This window comes from Schistocerca cancellata, chromosome 5 (assembly GCF_023864275.1).
Source record: "Schistocerca cancellata isolate TAMUIC-IGC-003103 chromosome 5, iqSchCanc2.1, whole genome shotgun sequence".
NCBI lineage: Eukaryota > Metazoa > Arthropoda > Insecta > Orthoptera > Acrididae > Schistocerca > Schistocerca cancellata.
In genome coordinates, this window is record NC_064630.1 from 520,661,083 (window position 1) to 520,676,775 (window position 15,693).

Consider the following 15,693-nt stretch of genomic DNA (forward strand, 5'->3'; position numbering starts at 1 on the left):
ATAATCAAAAACTGTAATTATAAGCTTTTCTAATTTGAATTTTTTCCCTCATTAATGGCAGGTTCATTTACAATTTGTGTAAAAAATGGGATACTATCCCAAGATTAATTATTCTCATTGTACAAGAGTTTTGTAATTTCTGCTTCACAGGTGACTATCATTTCATGATAAGTTAAAGTTAGGTTGTATCTCTAAATAATATTTTAGTTCAGTATATACTGATAGAAAAAAGTACAACACGAAGAAGGAGTTTTGTAACATAAATAGAAGTTGGTAGGTTTGTTTCTAATCTGAAATATTATGTCTATTCAAATTTAATGTCATTCGTGTAAGAATGATACTAGTAGTGCTGCTAAGAGGATGCAAATCAATTTTCTTTAAATACATGCTGCAACAGTCATGAGCAAAAGCAATGGATATTTGCATTACCCCTATAAATTCCTTCTCTTGTAAATTCACACACACACACACACACACACACACACACACACACACACACACACACACACACACACACACACACATAAACTAGTGGTGCACAACTGACAACTGATGTAGCAGCCAATAGCACATAAATGTAACATTGATACTACGTGATTAATTGCTCCATCCACAAAATAAAGATACTTACTTCCCTCATTTGCATGCACATTTACAAAATACATTGTCAGAGTCTTGTAATTTCTTTGCAACAGTATGTCACCAAGAAGGCACATTGCTATCTGTGAGGATCACAATACATTCCACTCAATAATTCAATAAAACAAAATCTGTGAGGCTATTTTGTCATCTACCCCAGTAGACATTTTGCATGTCACCCTTGGCTGCATCAGCTGTATCTATAGTGAGTTACATAAGAATTACTATTTTTATATGCCCTAGAGGAACAGCATTGGCCCCACTAAAGATTAACACTAACAAATCTCAAAAGCAGCAGCACTAGCTCCACTAACTAACTGCTGCATTTAACTGTCAGTATGGAGTTCACACCCTCATGATTGTCACCATGCTCATCATTTCAGATGTGCTAAGTGTGTGCTGCACGACTGTGTAAGAGAAATGTAGTTGGTAGCTATCAAAGTGGAGATACTGGAGAGAATGTGTTGAGAATGTGAAAGAATGGAGAGAGTTCCTTGACCCTGGTGTCAGTGATGAGTCTATCTTCAACGGAACTGAACCTGATAAGGGTTTAGAATGTGAGTGGGGGAGGATCACTAATGGACTGAGGTATGAATCATCTAGAAGGACTTCTCTAAGTGGACTACAAATAGGTTTGCCTTTCAGAGTGGCCAAACATCTGTTTTATTTGTTTCAGATGACTATATCGTCTTCCAACACCAATGTCTCCCCTTTCCCCACCCACATTCCCAGTCAGTCTTCTGGTTGGTTTGCAATGGCCCATTGCCATTTGCTCTCCTGCACCAATCTATCACATCTGAGCGATAATTACACCTAATATCTTCAAGTATTTGTTGTATATATTTCAGTCTCTGCATTCCCTTACATTTTTTCCCTCTTTTGTTCCTTCTAGTACAATAAAAGTTATTCCCTAATGGGTTGACAATTCACCGTACTACATCTTGTAGTTAGCGGTTTCGTTTCCTCACTCAATTCTGTGGTTAGCCTGCAAACTTCTGATCAGTCCACTTAATTTTCAGCACTCTCCAGCAACACAACATCTTGCCAAACATTTCATTTCTCTACTTTTATGGTTTCCCATGGTTTATGATTCCCTTCCATACAACACTATGCTCCAGACGTACATTCTGACAGACATACATTTTCAGAAATTTCTTTAGCAAATGTAGGCCAGTGATTAACACTAGCGAAGAATGCTCCGTTTGTGTGTGCTAGCCTGCTTCTTACATCCTCCTTGCTTCATCTGTCATCCACTTTTGCTTGAAAAGTAGCAGAGTTTCTGCACTCTGTGTGCTGCATGATCCTCAATTTTGATATTATATTTATGCCTAACCTCATTTCTACCACTCTCCAATTGTTTCATCTTTCTTTGATCAGCTTTCAAATTATATTGTGTGTTCAATAGACTGTTCATTCTCAACAGGGGTCAGCAAGGTCATCAGCAAATCTTGTCACAGATATCCTTTCACACTGAATTTTAAACCCATTCCTTAACCTTTTCTTTCTTTCCATTCATTGCTTCTTTGATACACAGATTGAACAATGGAGAAGAAAGACTGCATTCCTGCCAAATGCCCTTTTCAATCCATGCACTCCTCTCTTGGGCTTTAATTTTTGTTGTTTCCTTTTGGTTCTTGTATATTACTCATCTCTCCCTAAATTGTATATATATATTTATAAAGACTGCACAAGTCTTGTGATTCTTTAATTCATTAAACACTTTTTCTATGTTTATAAATTCTACCTAAGTGTTTAGTTCTACCTAAGTGTTTAGATTTTTCTTAAGTCTCACTTCCATTATCAAGTGCAACAAAGAAACCATCTCCCTGGTTTCTTTGCCTTTCTTAAAGCCAAACATTATTGTCCAACAGATCCTCAATTTTCAGTCCCATTGCTTTCTATAATATTTTTCCCAGCAATTTGTATGCTTGAGTTGTCAAGCTGATTGTACAATATTTCTTGCATTTATCTGCCTTTACTATCTTAGGGATTACATGGATAATTTCCTTCCAAAATTCCAATAGTATGTCTCCACTCCCACTGATTCTACAGTAATAATCTTGATTTTTCACTTCCCTCAATGATTTAAGAAATTTCAGACAAATGTCATCTAGCCCATCTGATTGTTTGACAGCCAGTACTCCAAATCTCTGTCACACTAATACTGAATCTCCTACACCTGGCAAATAGATAAGCATTTCTTCTTCTATAACATTAGCAAACAGTTTTGCTCCCTCATATAAGACCTTAATGTAATCTTTCCATCTACATGCTCTTTCCTTTGGATTTAACAATGAAATCCCTTTTATTTTCTTAATGTTTACACCACAGTTTTAAAATGTCCAAAATTTTAGACTGCTTTTGGCTCCTATTTCATCCATTAGAGAAGTAAGTGTCATTAAGGAGGAATTAAACTAGAAAGGTAATGCAGTGTTGGAGAGTAGGTATTACAGGAATGTTTTCAAAAAGTGGTTTCATGCAAGTGGGACTGGGTTACAAGTGGATAGATTTATGAGAAGGAAGGTTCAAAGTGGGCTGTTCAAAGTGGGCTTTCAGTCAGTTTTGGTCAACATGGTACATGATGGTTAAATGTTGTCTTCTCTGTAGGGAGAAGGTTAAATAACACCATTTTGTGTGGAATTGAAAATAAGGAATCTGGACAGAACTGAAACAATCTGTAGGATGGCACTGCAGGTTTGCTTGGGCCAATCGTCAGACTGACCAACTTTCACAAAACAAGTGCACAAGACCTAAGTACAAACATTCTTTTGTTTCTGCTTGATCTTCATGCATATTACATTATTAAATATTAGTTTTACTTACAGGTTCTTCCTGCACATTAGGTCGGTCTGTCTCATGACTCTTTTTCCTTTCTGCATCTATAAGTAATTTATTTTCCTGTTTTTTTCTCCATTTACAATCTTTAAAGCTTTTGAAACTAGTGTCTTCTGTGTTTTATGTGTCTGATATAAATGTTTTGCCCTCTGCTCAACTGATTCTGTTTCAACGTCTAGTAACAAGCTGTTATGTTATAGGTATAATGTAGTCATACGCTTTGCAACTGACATTGGAGTGATTCGTATGCACTAACTATTAATTACATCAGTTTGTGTATTGTTCAACTGCAGTTCCATATGATTATTGAAGAATATTCGCTCAGTGCATTTACATACATATGTTATGAAGTCCCATATTTATTTGTTTCTAGAGAAGTAACAGTGTTCCCTAATGAAACTAGTCCAGCAATGTTGGGAACAATGACGTTAATATCTGTTTACTGGACATTAGGTAACTGTATGTGATGATGCAATCTGATCAATATGTTTGTGATAATATTCTGTTAGAGGCAGGAAGATATCGGTGTTGAGTTCAGTCAAATATCAATACTATGTTTCCTCTTCCGTATTTCATTGTTTCTGCTAATGGTTAGAAAATTATGCATTGTAAGGTAGCCCATGAAATTGTCAGAAAAAACATTATCCACAGTCACACAAAAAGTAAACACTTATGAACAGAGCAGCTTGTCATTATTAAATGAGTATTAAATGGGGGTAACACCAAGAATTGAAAACACTTAACCAAGACAAACAGAAGCTGAGATATTCTCAGAAGAATATTTTATGTTCTAGGTTCCAGAAATGTATGAAGGACTAAAAAGACCAAGTGATGGAGTCCTCGTGCATGGAATATTTCTAGATGCTTCAAGATGGGATCTTCAGACAATGACACTGTGTGATCCAAATCCTGGTATGTTTTATATATTTGTTTATGTACACAATGTGTTCCATAATTTCCATCATGAAGGAGAGCCTTCAGGGATGTGGAAGGAGTCAAATTATACACTGGTATGCATGTCCATTGCAGATTACTTGCATCAAATATACAAATTACACCTAACACTAGATCTGCTTCCTTCATTAATTACTTCTTACTGGAATTACTTCTGATTGCAACCCCATGAACCATGCACATTGGTGGACTCAGGTGGAAAAACATTGGAGAGAGATCTGTGAAGAGGCAAGGGAAACATGTGGTTCCTGAAGAGGGGCAGCAACTTCGTCAGTAGTTGCAGGGGCAGGAGTCTGGGTGATTTACTGATCTGGCCTTATAATATCAACCAACATGTTGCTACTGCAAATGGCTGAAAGCAATGACAAATGACAGTCTTTATACCCGAAGGCATGCAGTTCTATTTCATGGCTTAATGGTGTAGGCATCATCTTGGGCAAAATACTCCAGACATGAACTAGTCTCCCAATTGGATCTCCAGGCAGGGACTACTCCGGAAAATGGTGTCATCAGGAAAAACAAAACTGGCACTCTACACATTAGGAAATATTGGGTAAGAAGGTTAAGGAACTGAAAAAAAGAAGAAATAGATAGGTTGAAGTTACATAAGGTGAATCACCTAAAACTTGTACTACGTATATTGCAGAAATGGGAAGTGCTATTGATGTGCGGAGTGGTAGTTAGAGGCTTGCATTGTTAGCCAATAAACAGATTGCAATAATACTTAATGTATTTTTTGTGCAAACATGCACTTTTTAATGGAACAATGTCTATTGATGTTAACACTCTAAAAACAGGATAAATTAGAATGTCAATGGTGTTTATTGCAGGATTCTAGTGTGATATGTTTATAAAATACCATATTTTGAAAAGTTTCCACACCAACCCTTGCTGGTGCCATGCAACCTGCGTAGTTGCTAGAAACGATGTTGTTATGTTTGCTTACTTTGTGCTTGTGTGTTGCTTGAGTGCATTGCAACTGCTAGTCAGTCAGTGTGTGACAGTCCAAGTTGTAGGTCATGAGCTGATAATGGGATTTACCAGTGCACAAAAAGCCCACATGCTGGTGTATGGAGATTATAGGAAGAATGCAGTTCATTCATGTACTGTGTAATCTGCTAAATATCCCTATAGATGACAGCCATCTCAGCAATTATTTATCAACCCTGAAACAAGTCACATGAAAGTGGTAGTGTAACACATGGACGTATAAAAGAAGAAAAAGTGATGACAGAAGAGGGGTGGAATTAATGTTCTTGCTGCTTTTGCAGTTGACCCACACGTTAGCTCCTGCGAAACTGCACGACACAGTGGCATGTGTCAAGCAAATGTCCTACGTATTTTCCATCAATGTAGTTTCCATCCCTATCACATCTCTCTTCATCAAGAACTGCATGGAAACAATTATTAGAATAATGCTAACTTCTGTACATGGGCATTAAGACAGGATACTCCAGAAGTATAATGTATTTTGTTTAGTGATGAAGTCACATTTACCAAGCTTGGTGAGGTAAACCACTGAAACATGCACTACCGGTCTGTTGACAATCCCCATTGGCTTCGACAGGTGGAATGTCAGCGTCCACAGAGTGTAAACATGTGGTGTGGAATAGTGAACCACCAGTTCATAGAGCAGTTTTTTACTGACCGAATACACACAGGTATCACAGCCTCCTAACAGACCATCTTCCACGTTCCTCTGCGGACTCCCTATCAGACTGGAAGTGTGTATTGCCGCTGTTGGAATTCATTTTGAACACTGCCTGTGATGGTCAATTGTCTTGCTATTGGTCAGAATCCACATAACTGGTGTATGCACTTTTGTTGTTATTTAGGGTGTGTTACCACAGGTATTGTACAAGTTCAGTGTGAGGACTTTCCAAAACATGTATCTCATAAATGACTTGCACTAGAATCCTGCAATAAACACTGCTGCCATTCTAATTCACCCTCCATGTTGTTGTTGTTGTTGTGGTCTTCAGTCCTGAGACTGGTTTGATGCAGCTCTCCATGCTACTCTATCCCGTGCAAGCTTCTTCATCTCCCAGTACTTACTGCAACCAACGTCCATCTGAATCTGCTTAGTGTATTCATCTCTTGGTCTCCCTCTACAATTTTTACTCTCCACACTGCCCTCCAATGCTAAATTTGTGATCCCTTGATGCCTCAGAACATGTCCTACCAACCGGTCCCTTCTTCTTGTCAAGTTGTGCCACAAACTCCTCTTCTCCCCAATTCTATTCAATACCTCCTCATTAGTTATGTGATCTACCCATCTAATCTTCAACATTGTTCTGTAGCACCACATTTCGAAAGCTTCTATTTTCTTCTTGTCTAAACTATTTATCGTCCATGTTTCACTTCCATACATGGCTACACTCCATACAAATACTTTCAGAAACGGCTTCCTGACACTTAAATCTATACTCAATGTTAACAAATTTCTCTTCTTCAGAAACGGTTTTCTTGCCATTGCCAGTCTACATTTTATATCCTCTCTACTTCGACCATCATCAGTTATTTTGCTCCCCAAATAGCAAAACTCCTTTACTACTTTAAGTGTCTCATCTCCTAATCTAATTCCCTCAGCATCACCAGACTTAATTCGACTACATTCCATTATCCTCGTTTTGCTTTTGTTGATGTTCATCTTGTATCCTCCTTTCAAGACACTGTCCAATCCATTCAACTGCTCTTCCAAGTCCTTTGCTGTCTCTGACAGAATTACAATGTCATCGGCAAACCTCAAAGTTTTTATTTCTTCTCCACGGATTTTAATACCTACTCCAAATTTTTCTTTTGTTTCCTTTACTGCTTGCTCAATATACAGATTGAATAACATCGGGGAGAGGCTACAACCCTGTCTCACTCCCTTCCCAACTGCTGCTTCCCTTTCATGTCCCTCGACTCTTATAGCTGCCATCTGGTTTCTGTACAAATTGTAAATAGCCTTTCGCTCCCTGTATTTTACCCCTGCCACCTTTAGAATTTGAAAGAGAGTATTCCAGTCAACATTGTCAAAAGCTTTCTCTAAGTTTACAAATGCTAGAAACGTAGATTTGCCTTTCCTTAATCTTTCTTCTAAGATAAGTCGTAAGGTCAGTATTGCCTCACGTGTGCCAATATTTCTACAGAATCCAAACTGATCTTCCCCAAGGTTGGCTTCTACTAGTTTTTCCATTCGTCTGTAAAGAACTCGCGTTAGTATTTTGCAGCTGTGGCTTATTAAACTGATTGTTCAGTAATTTTCACATCTGTCAACACCTGCTTTCTTTGGGATTGGAATTATTATATTCTTCTTGAAGTCTGAGGGTATTTTGCCTGTCTCATACATCTTGCTCACCAGATGGTAGAGTTTTGTCAGGACTGGCTCTCCCACGGCCGTCAGTAGTTCTAATGGAATGTTGTCTACTCCCGGGGCCTTGTTTCGACTCAGGTCTTTCAGTGCTCTGTCAAACTCTTCACGCAGTATCGTATCTCCCATTTCGTCTTCATCTACATTCTCTTCCATTTCCAGAATATTGTCCTCAAGTACGTCACCCTTGTATAGACCCTCTATATACTCCTTCCACCTTTCTGCTTTCCCTTCTTTGCTTAGAACTGGGTTTCCATCTGAGCTCCTGATATTCATACAAGTGGTTCTCTTTTCTCCAAAGGTCTCTTTAATTTTCCTATAGGCAGTATCTATCTTACCCCTAGTGAGATAAGCCTCTACATCCTTACATTTGTCCTCTAGCCATCCCTGCTTAGCCATTTTGCACTTCCTGTCGATCTCATTTTTGAGACGTCTGTATTCCTTTTTGCCTGCTTCATTTACTGCATTTTTATATTTCCTCCTTTCATCAATTAAATCCAATATTTCTTCTGTTACCCAAGGATTTCTACTAGCCCTCGTCTTTTTACCTACTTGATCCTCTGCTGCCTTCACTGCTTCATCCCTCGAGCTACCCATTCTTCTTCTACTGTATTTCTTTCCCCCATCTGTGACAATTGTTCCCTTATGCTCTCCCTGAAACTGTGTACAACCTCTGGTTTAATCAGTCTGTCCAGATCCCATCTCCTTAAATTCCCACCTTTTTGCAGTTTCTTCAGTTTTAATCTACAGCTCATAACCAATAGATTGTGGTCAGAGTCCACATCTGCCCCTGGAAATGTCTTACAATTTAATACCTGGTTCCTAAATCTCTGTCTTACCATTATATAATCTATCTGATACCTTCTAGTATTTCCAGGATTCTTCCATGTGTACAACCTTCTTTTATGATTCTTGAACCAAGTGTTAGCTATAATTAAGTTATGCTCTGTGCAAAATTCTACCAGACGGCTTCCTCTTTCATTTCTTTCCCCCAATCCATATTCACCTACTATGTTTCCTTCTCCCTTTTCCTACTCTTGAATTCCAGTCACCCATGACTATTAAATTTTCGTCTCCCTTCATTATCTGAATAATTTCTTTTATCTCATCATACATTTCATCGATTTCTTCATCATCTGCAGAGCTAGTTGGCATATAAACTTGTACTATTGTAGTAGGTGTGGGCTTCGTGTCTATCTTGGCCACAATAATGCGTTCACTATGCTGTTTGTAGTAGCTTACCTGCACTCCTATTTTCCTATTCATTATTAAAGCTACTCCTGCATTACCTCTATTTGATTTTGTATTTATAACCCTGTATTCACCTGACCAAAAGTCTTCTTCCTCCTGCCACCGAACTTCACTAATTCCCACTATATCTAACTTTAACCTATCCATTTCCCTTTTTAAGTTTTCTAACCTACGTGCCCGATTAATGGATCTGACATTCCACGCTCCGATCCACAGAATGGCAGTTTTCTTTCTCCATTTGGTTTGATATTGTCACTAGGCATTGTTCTATTAAAAAAAAAGTTTGTACAAAAACAAAATACACTTTGTAAGTATTATTACAATATGTTGATTGGTTAACAATATGAGACCCTGACTATCAATCCATCCTGTGAAAATTCCACAGCAATAACACTTTCAATTTCAGCAATATTATTGGTGCATGTTTTAGGTGATTCATCCTGTATGGAGAGGAAATTAATGGAGAGTGGTGACAGGAAGAACAGGACTTCTAGTCAGGTCACTACGGTGTTAAAAACATAAGATCATATAGGGGTAATGCAGGAGTACATCTAATAATGACTAAGAAGATAGAAATGTGAGTAAGCTACTATCAACAGTACAGTGAATACATTGCAGTTGCCAAGATGACGCAAAGCCAACACCTGAAAACTCTTATGTCTAATAGCTCTGCAGATGAAGAGACTGACGGAATTATGAAATTTTCAGATAGTTAAGGAAGACTAAAATGTAACTGGAATTTGATAGTAAGAAACTGACGAAAAGAAACAACAGTAGGAGAACATAGGCTGAGGAAGAGGAATGAAAGGGGAAGCCACATGGTAGTATTTAGCAATGAGCACTATTTAATCATTGCACAACATTTTATACTACACAACATTTCCAGGGGCAGATGTTGACATTGACTACAATTTATTGGTTATGAACTGCAGATTAAAACTGAAGAAATTGCAAAAAATAAGGAAACTGCTAGATGTTTTTGAGAAATTGAAAGAGAGTATTAGGCAATGACTAACGGAAACAGGAGTAAGGAATTCAACAGAAGAGGAATAGGTAACCTTGAGAAACAAGATCAAACAGGCAAAATGACAAGGTCTAGTAGAAATCCTTGGATATCACAGGAGATAGTTTTAAGTTTAAAACAAAAGTTGTTATCTGTTGGTATTTCAGTATTGAAACAGCAGATTCAAAGCAACATGACACCACCTGAAACTTGCATTGCACAAATACGTGTCAAACTCTTAATGATTCATGTCAGGACAATATTATTGTTAATTTACGTGGAGATGAGTACATAGAGTTTTTGCAGATTCTGTGCCACTGCTTTTAACACCTTATTATATGCAACCAACTTATTCCAATGAATTTAATACGACATGGGTAAGAAATCAGAGACAGGAGAACACTATGTTATTTATTGACAAGTTAAAGAATGCAAATTGGGATTCTGTACATGAGATTCAAACAGGAAAACTGGAGTTGAAAATGATTTTGATGACATTTTTAAAAAATAAAAAGACCTATGGTATTTATGTTCCCCATTAATAAAAGATAGCTCATCAGTTAAATGTAAAAATAGAAAATTAACTGGTATACAAAAGAACTGGCAGAAATTAGAGAAAACATGCTCATAATGTATCAAATACATAAAAGTGTGGATAATCAAGAAGCTGAGCAGACATGTTTTGTTTACAATGTGTACCTTAAAAATAGAAAGTATTACAAACCTAAGCTCATATAAACCAAAAAAGCAGCATGAGAAAGATACATAGAAAGTGCTCCAAATAAGTGTAAGGCAGCCGTTATTAGACAAAATAATTCTTCCAGCCAGGTGTGTGAAACTCTACTTCATTCAGCAGAATTGAATGGCTACTTTGTCACATCAATCAGAGAACTCCGAGACAAAATTAAGGGCACAGAAACAATTGAGAGAAACCTGCTTGCACCCCCGCTGTGTTGAAAGGCCTTTGTTTTGTTGGGATAAAAGCACGGCTGATGAGGACTGTAAAACTTGTTCCAAAAATTCCAAAATTATGGACTTTTACTGGATCTTTAATTATGTTGTTTAAAGAATGTTCACTTTGAAGATGGTCTAGCTTGTATTATGCGATTTAAGTAAAGCATTCAACTGCATTCATTTTAACATATTATAACCAAATTAGGTATTATGGTGCAAACAATTCTATATTAGTAGTTATTTCTACGTCCTTGAACAACAGAAGACAGTTTTCTCAATTAGAAATTGGTATGGGTGTTTCACAGGGATCTGTCCTTGGCCCCTTCTATTTCACTGCAGCTATCAATGACCTGCCCCATTGTATACCACTGCCTATAACCTGCTACGATGGTGATACAACTTCACTTAATTACCATCAGGACATCCTAACCCTTGATAATATTACACAAGAAACTCTTGACTTCATGACACAACCAAAAGCTTATGTTGGGACTATCTAAAAATATCTATACAAATAATAAATCTGTAAAACTGCCGCATCTGCTTGTCTGAACATGCTTCCCCAAAACTACTAGATTTATTTCATCAAAATCAGATAATAGATATGGAAAACAAGGATATCATAAATCAGAAATTTTACCCATATTAATATTATAAATGTGAAAGTAACTCTCTCTGTTACGTTTTCACGACAAACCCTCTCAACTACTTTCGATGAAATTTGGTATGGCGATAGCTTGAACCCAACGAAGATCAAAGGCTGCTTTAGAAAGTGTGTAGTATCAAATACCTATTGATTTGAAGAATATTAGGGAAAAATATTGACTCTTTTAAAAAGCTATTTACTATTGGACTTTTGATCTTTATAATTTTATGAAAATGCTCTTATTGGTTGATATTTGCTATGTGATATGATTCAAAGTAATGAATACAATACTTACAAAACCTTTATCATGTTTAAACTGTAATTCCACCCTCTTTTTTTTTTTGTAATGTATATTATATAGCTACTTCAATAGCATTATGCATAGAAGCGTGCTCCTGGCATCCTCCTCTGTATGTGCTGCTCAGTAATGACACTGTGCATGACAAGCTGGGACAGCTTGGAAGGAGAGGGAGTGGGAGGCACTTCACGAGCTATGCTTATCCGAACAGGCAGACAAGTGAGGGCAGCTGACATTATAGCATGTGCCGTAGCTTACTTAGTCACCTCCACCATGGTATGGTATGAGCCTTGTTCAGTGCTGCATGTGCAGATGTTCACAAGCGGAGGGCACGGCTGCTGGCGCACGACTGCGGAGGCAAGGGTGCAGTAGTATTGCCGGGTGGCTGTGAAGTGGTGTTGACAGGGTGCCCTTGTTTTACATCTGAATGTGCACATGCCAGGCACTACAAGCATGAGGCACTGGAGCCTCAAGTGTCAGGATGGGTGGCGGCAGGTCGGGGGCATGGCACTGGGAACGTGGCGGGCTGCAATGCAGTGTCGGTAGCATGGCCGGCAGTTGATGACTGTGGAGGGAAAATCACTGGGTTGGTCGTAGGATCCAGGAGAGGTAGAGAAGCAGGGTTCAGGAGCATCCTGTTCATCAGTGTTGGCAATAGTCAGAGCATCAGGTGGAGCACCAGTGTAGCATGGTGAGTTTTCCAGAGCACTTTCGAATGTAGTGTTGCGGGCAGGCATCTTCTGGGCCATAATGATGGGGGTACTTGGCATAGTGTTATCAGTGGTGTTGGCATCATCATTTGTGTCTGCAGTTTGTTGGTGTAGATGGTACTCAAGCTGCATGGTATGGGTTCGGCCAGCACATAGGCAGATTTCAGCCATCGACAGGTGCTGGTCAGCATGCTGTGCAGGTGCAGATGTCTAGGGAGTCCCATTTCAGCACCCGGTGGAGGACAGTCAGAGGGGGGGCTGGTGAGCACCTATCCACAGCATAATGTGGGTGCATGACGCAAGATCACTTTGAATGAAAGTTCTGTGCCATGGCACTGGGTAGACATGGGTCACAAGCGAACCATGCACTCCTGCAAGCCAGTGATGAACTCAGTAATGACGTCATCTACAGACAGGTCGGCCAGCTCCAGAAAGTCACCTGTGATGGCAAGCAGCTGGTCATAAACAAGATAGGCAGCTGACATCTCAAGGTTGGCTTCACGAGCGACGTGGTGGCTGAGATATACCAGCAGCAGGACAGCAGTCCACCTGTTGTTTTGGCAAGCAAGGGTGGCCTTCAAGGTGCAATGGAGACATTCCACCATGCTGTTGGCAACTGGGTGGTAGCTCAGTGTCAGGTGCAGGTCAGCCTCACACAGATTAGTCAGTGCACAAAAAACGGCAATCAGGGAGTATACGCAGACAAGGAAAAAAGAATCACGGATTTCCCAGTTAAAAATATACTTTCTCCCGGGTGAAAATACACTTTCTTCGTGTTAAGTGACAGTATACTTTTCCTCAGAACTGTAAAACTTATCAATCCTTTGAATGGTTGTTGTTTTATACACTGCCATAGAATTTCCCAGCACTTTAGCAAACAAAACTCAAAGGAAAAAAAAAGACGCACTTTTGGAAAGATCTTTGATGTGCAGCAACATGTACACTGCGTCTTTTCATACTGCAAAAGTATAAATTTGAATTCCACCAAACATCGCATTTTACTTTCTGAAGCATTGAAATAGAGATTGCGATGCACTTTTGTAAGCCAATCATAGCTCATGTCATGTGGTCACCCCTGCTGATGACAGCGGATATTCAGAGCATAGGACACATGATGTAGTCAGCCAATAGCAATATCAGTGTTAAGTAACATGAACACACAAATAGGAAAAGTTAATGGTTTAAATTAATATAAATAGGGTTGCTACAAGGAAAGCAAAGCATTTGCATATAATATTGGTCTCGAATATTAATAAGCTACAAGAGAAGCTACGCTTTGACATATAATGGTCATCTTTTTTGCGCATGTTACACTTTGAGATACATCACACAATTGTGCCAGTACATTTTTTATAAATAACTGATCTTCTGGGATCGAAAATCTTCTAAATGGTCGTCCTCAAAGAGCTGATTTTTAAATGAGATTCAAACGTTCTGTGATTTAAGAAATTCATCATACATTCTCGCACATAGTTCATCTTTCATAAAAGGAAATTTGCTTTTCAAACAACCATTCGCAGAATTTTGCCGTAACCTGTTCGAAACAGCTTCATTTCAGCAGCTGCCAAAGAGTGCCACATGACAGGCGTCTCTACACTTGCATAGCTATGATGACGCAGGATACTGGTATGTTCATAGTGTAAAACATTAAAAGATCTTACATTATGTCATAAAAGAAACAAGGCATCATAGGATACTCCAAAAGCATCGGGATTTCATGGCCCAAACTAAAATGCATAATTCAGATACACATACGTCTATCCAGGTTCGGATGTAAATTTTCTTGGAGTACCAGTACTGTATTATCTAATGTTTGGTTCTTTGTTATGGCTTTATGCTATAAGTGTCAGAAGATGAAAACATGCACTTGAAATGCAGCGAACAGTTGAAACTAGCCAACAGTGTGGAGTCAAACACTTCGTTTCAAATAATAACTTCATTGTTCTGCAAGGCAATTAACAATTGACTGTCAGAAAGGTAGAAATAAAATGAAATTTGAAAACTAAAACTTATAATATACTTTAGCCTTCCGTAATTATGTGAATGTATTTAATTCACTTGATAGCTTCCGGCCACAGAAATCCATTTTGTTTTCAATTGACGTGAGAGCAATAAACAAAGGGGAAACAGCAGAATCACTAAATGTAAACAAGGGGCACGTAGAGACTACCCACCTCCCTACTACAACTCAGACTGTTCTGTGCATCAGCCCCAGATCAATGATATTTCCGAACTGGGGCCATGCTACATAGAGGCCCCCAACCCTCTCTCAAGCGTTTGTGGTAGACGGCCAAAAATTTAAAAAATAGACTTTTCAAAAATATGTTCATTTTGTAAAGCACATCATTCTGAAAGTCTGACACATACAACATATGTGTTCGATGAAATGTAAGACATGTTGTTTGGTCTTAAGTGTGCCAAAGTGCAGCGCCACGCCTCTTCACACAGCATTCTTCACAATGTCACGGTATTTCGCTCTGTGGAATTCAAACGTATAACATTTGGTAATGGACGCCTTCAAACTATATTCAGGACAGTGGAAATTTGAATGTCCTGTGGTGCTTCTCCTGCTCCCACCCTCGCAATTAATACTGAATGGGACTATTTGTAACTGGGAGAACAAGATCTCTTCAGAAAATTTGCGCTCTTTATTGCCTATTGGCTAATAACTTGCTGTTTTGTGTGACATAAAAGTAAATATAGGATACATAAAACAAGTAAAGACAAGCAAGAAAGTAAACATTTCTTCAGTCCTTAAGTCCTGGCATTTTTTTTCTCTCTCTAATCTTGCCACAGCTTTATATGGCGTGCTTTCATTTCTAGGAAGAATCTACTACCTTATCAAAGATTGTCAAAACGTTTTGCTACATGAAAAAACGAAATGTAGTAGTCCAATACTGAAAAAGCTGCTAATACAAATAGTACCCAAGACTGGTGTGGTTTCTCAATCCAATTACGTGTATTTTGTCACTGCTCAATAAAAGGAAATAGACCCATCTAATTTTGCAGTAATTGCAACACATCAAATAAACGAGACTGTTTTGGTGC

The 15,693-nt window shown here is 38.5% G+C and overlaps 1 protein-coding gene across 1 annotated transcript in view; it reads left to right on the forward strand.

The window, feature by feature from the left end:
• Nucleotides 1–15,693, forward strand: part of LOC126188640 (dynein axonemal heavy chain 6) — a 1,044,937-nt gene that overhangs the window by 1,008,892 nt on the left and 20,352 nt on the right. The window contains exon 109 of the mRNA XM_049930241.1: nt 4,269–4,386. Coding sequence (XP_049786198.1) covers nt 4,269–4,386 — 118 coding nt within the window. The remainder of the gene's footprint in view (nt 1–4,268; nt 4,387–15,693) is intronic.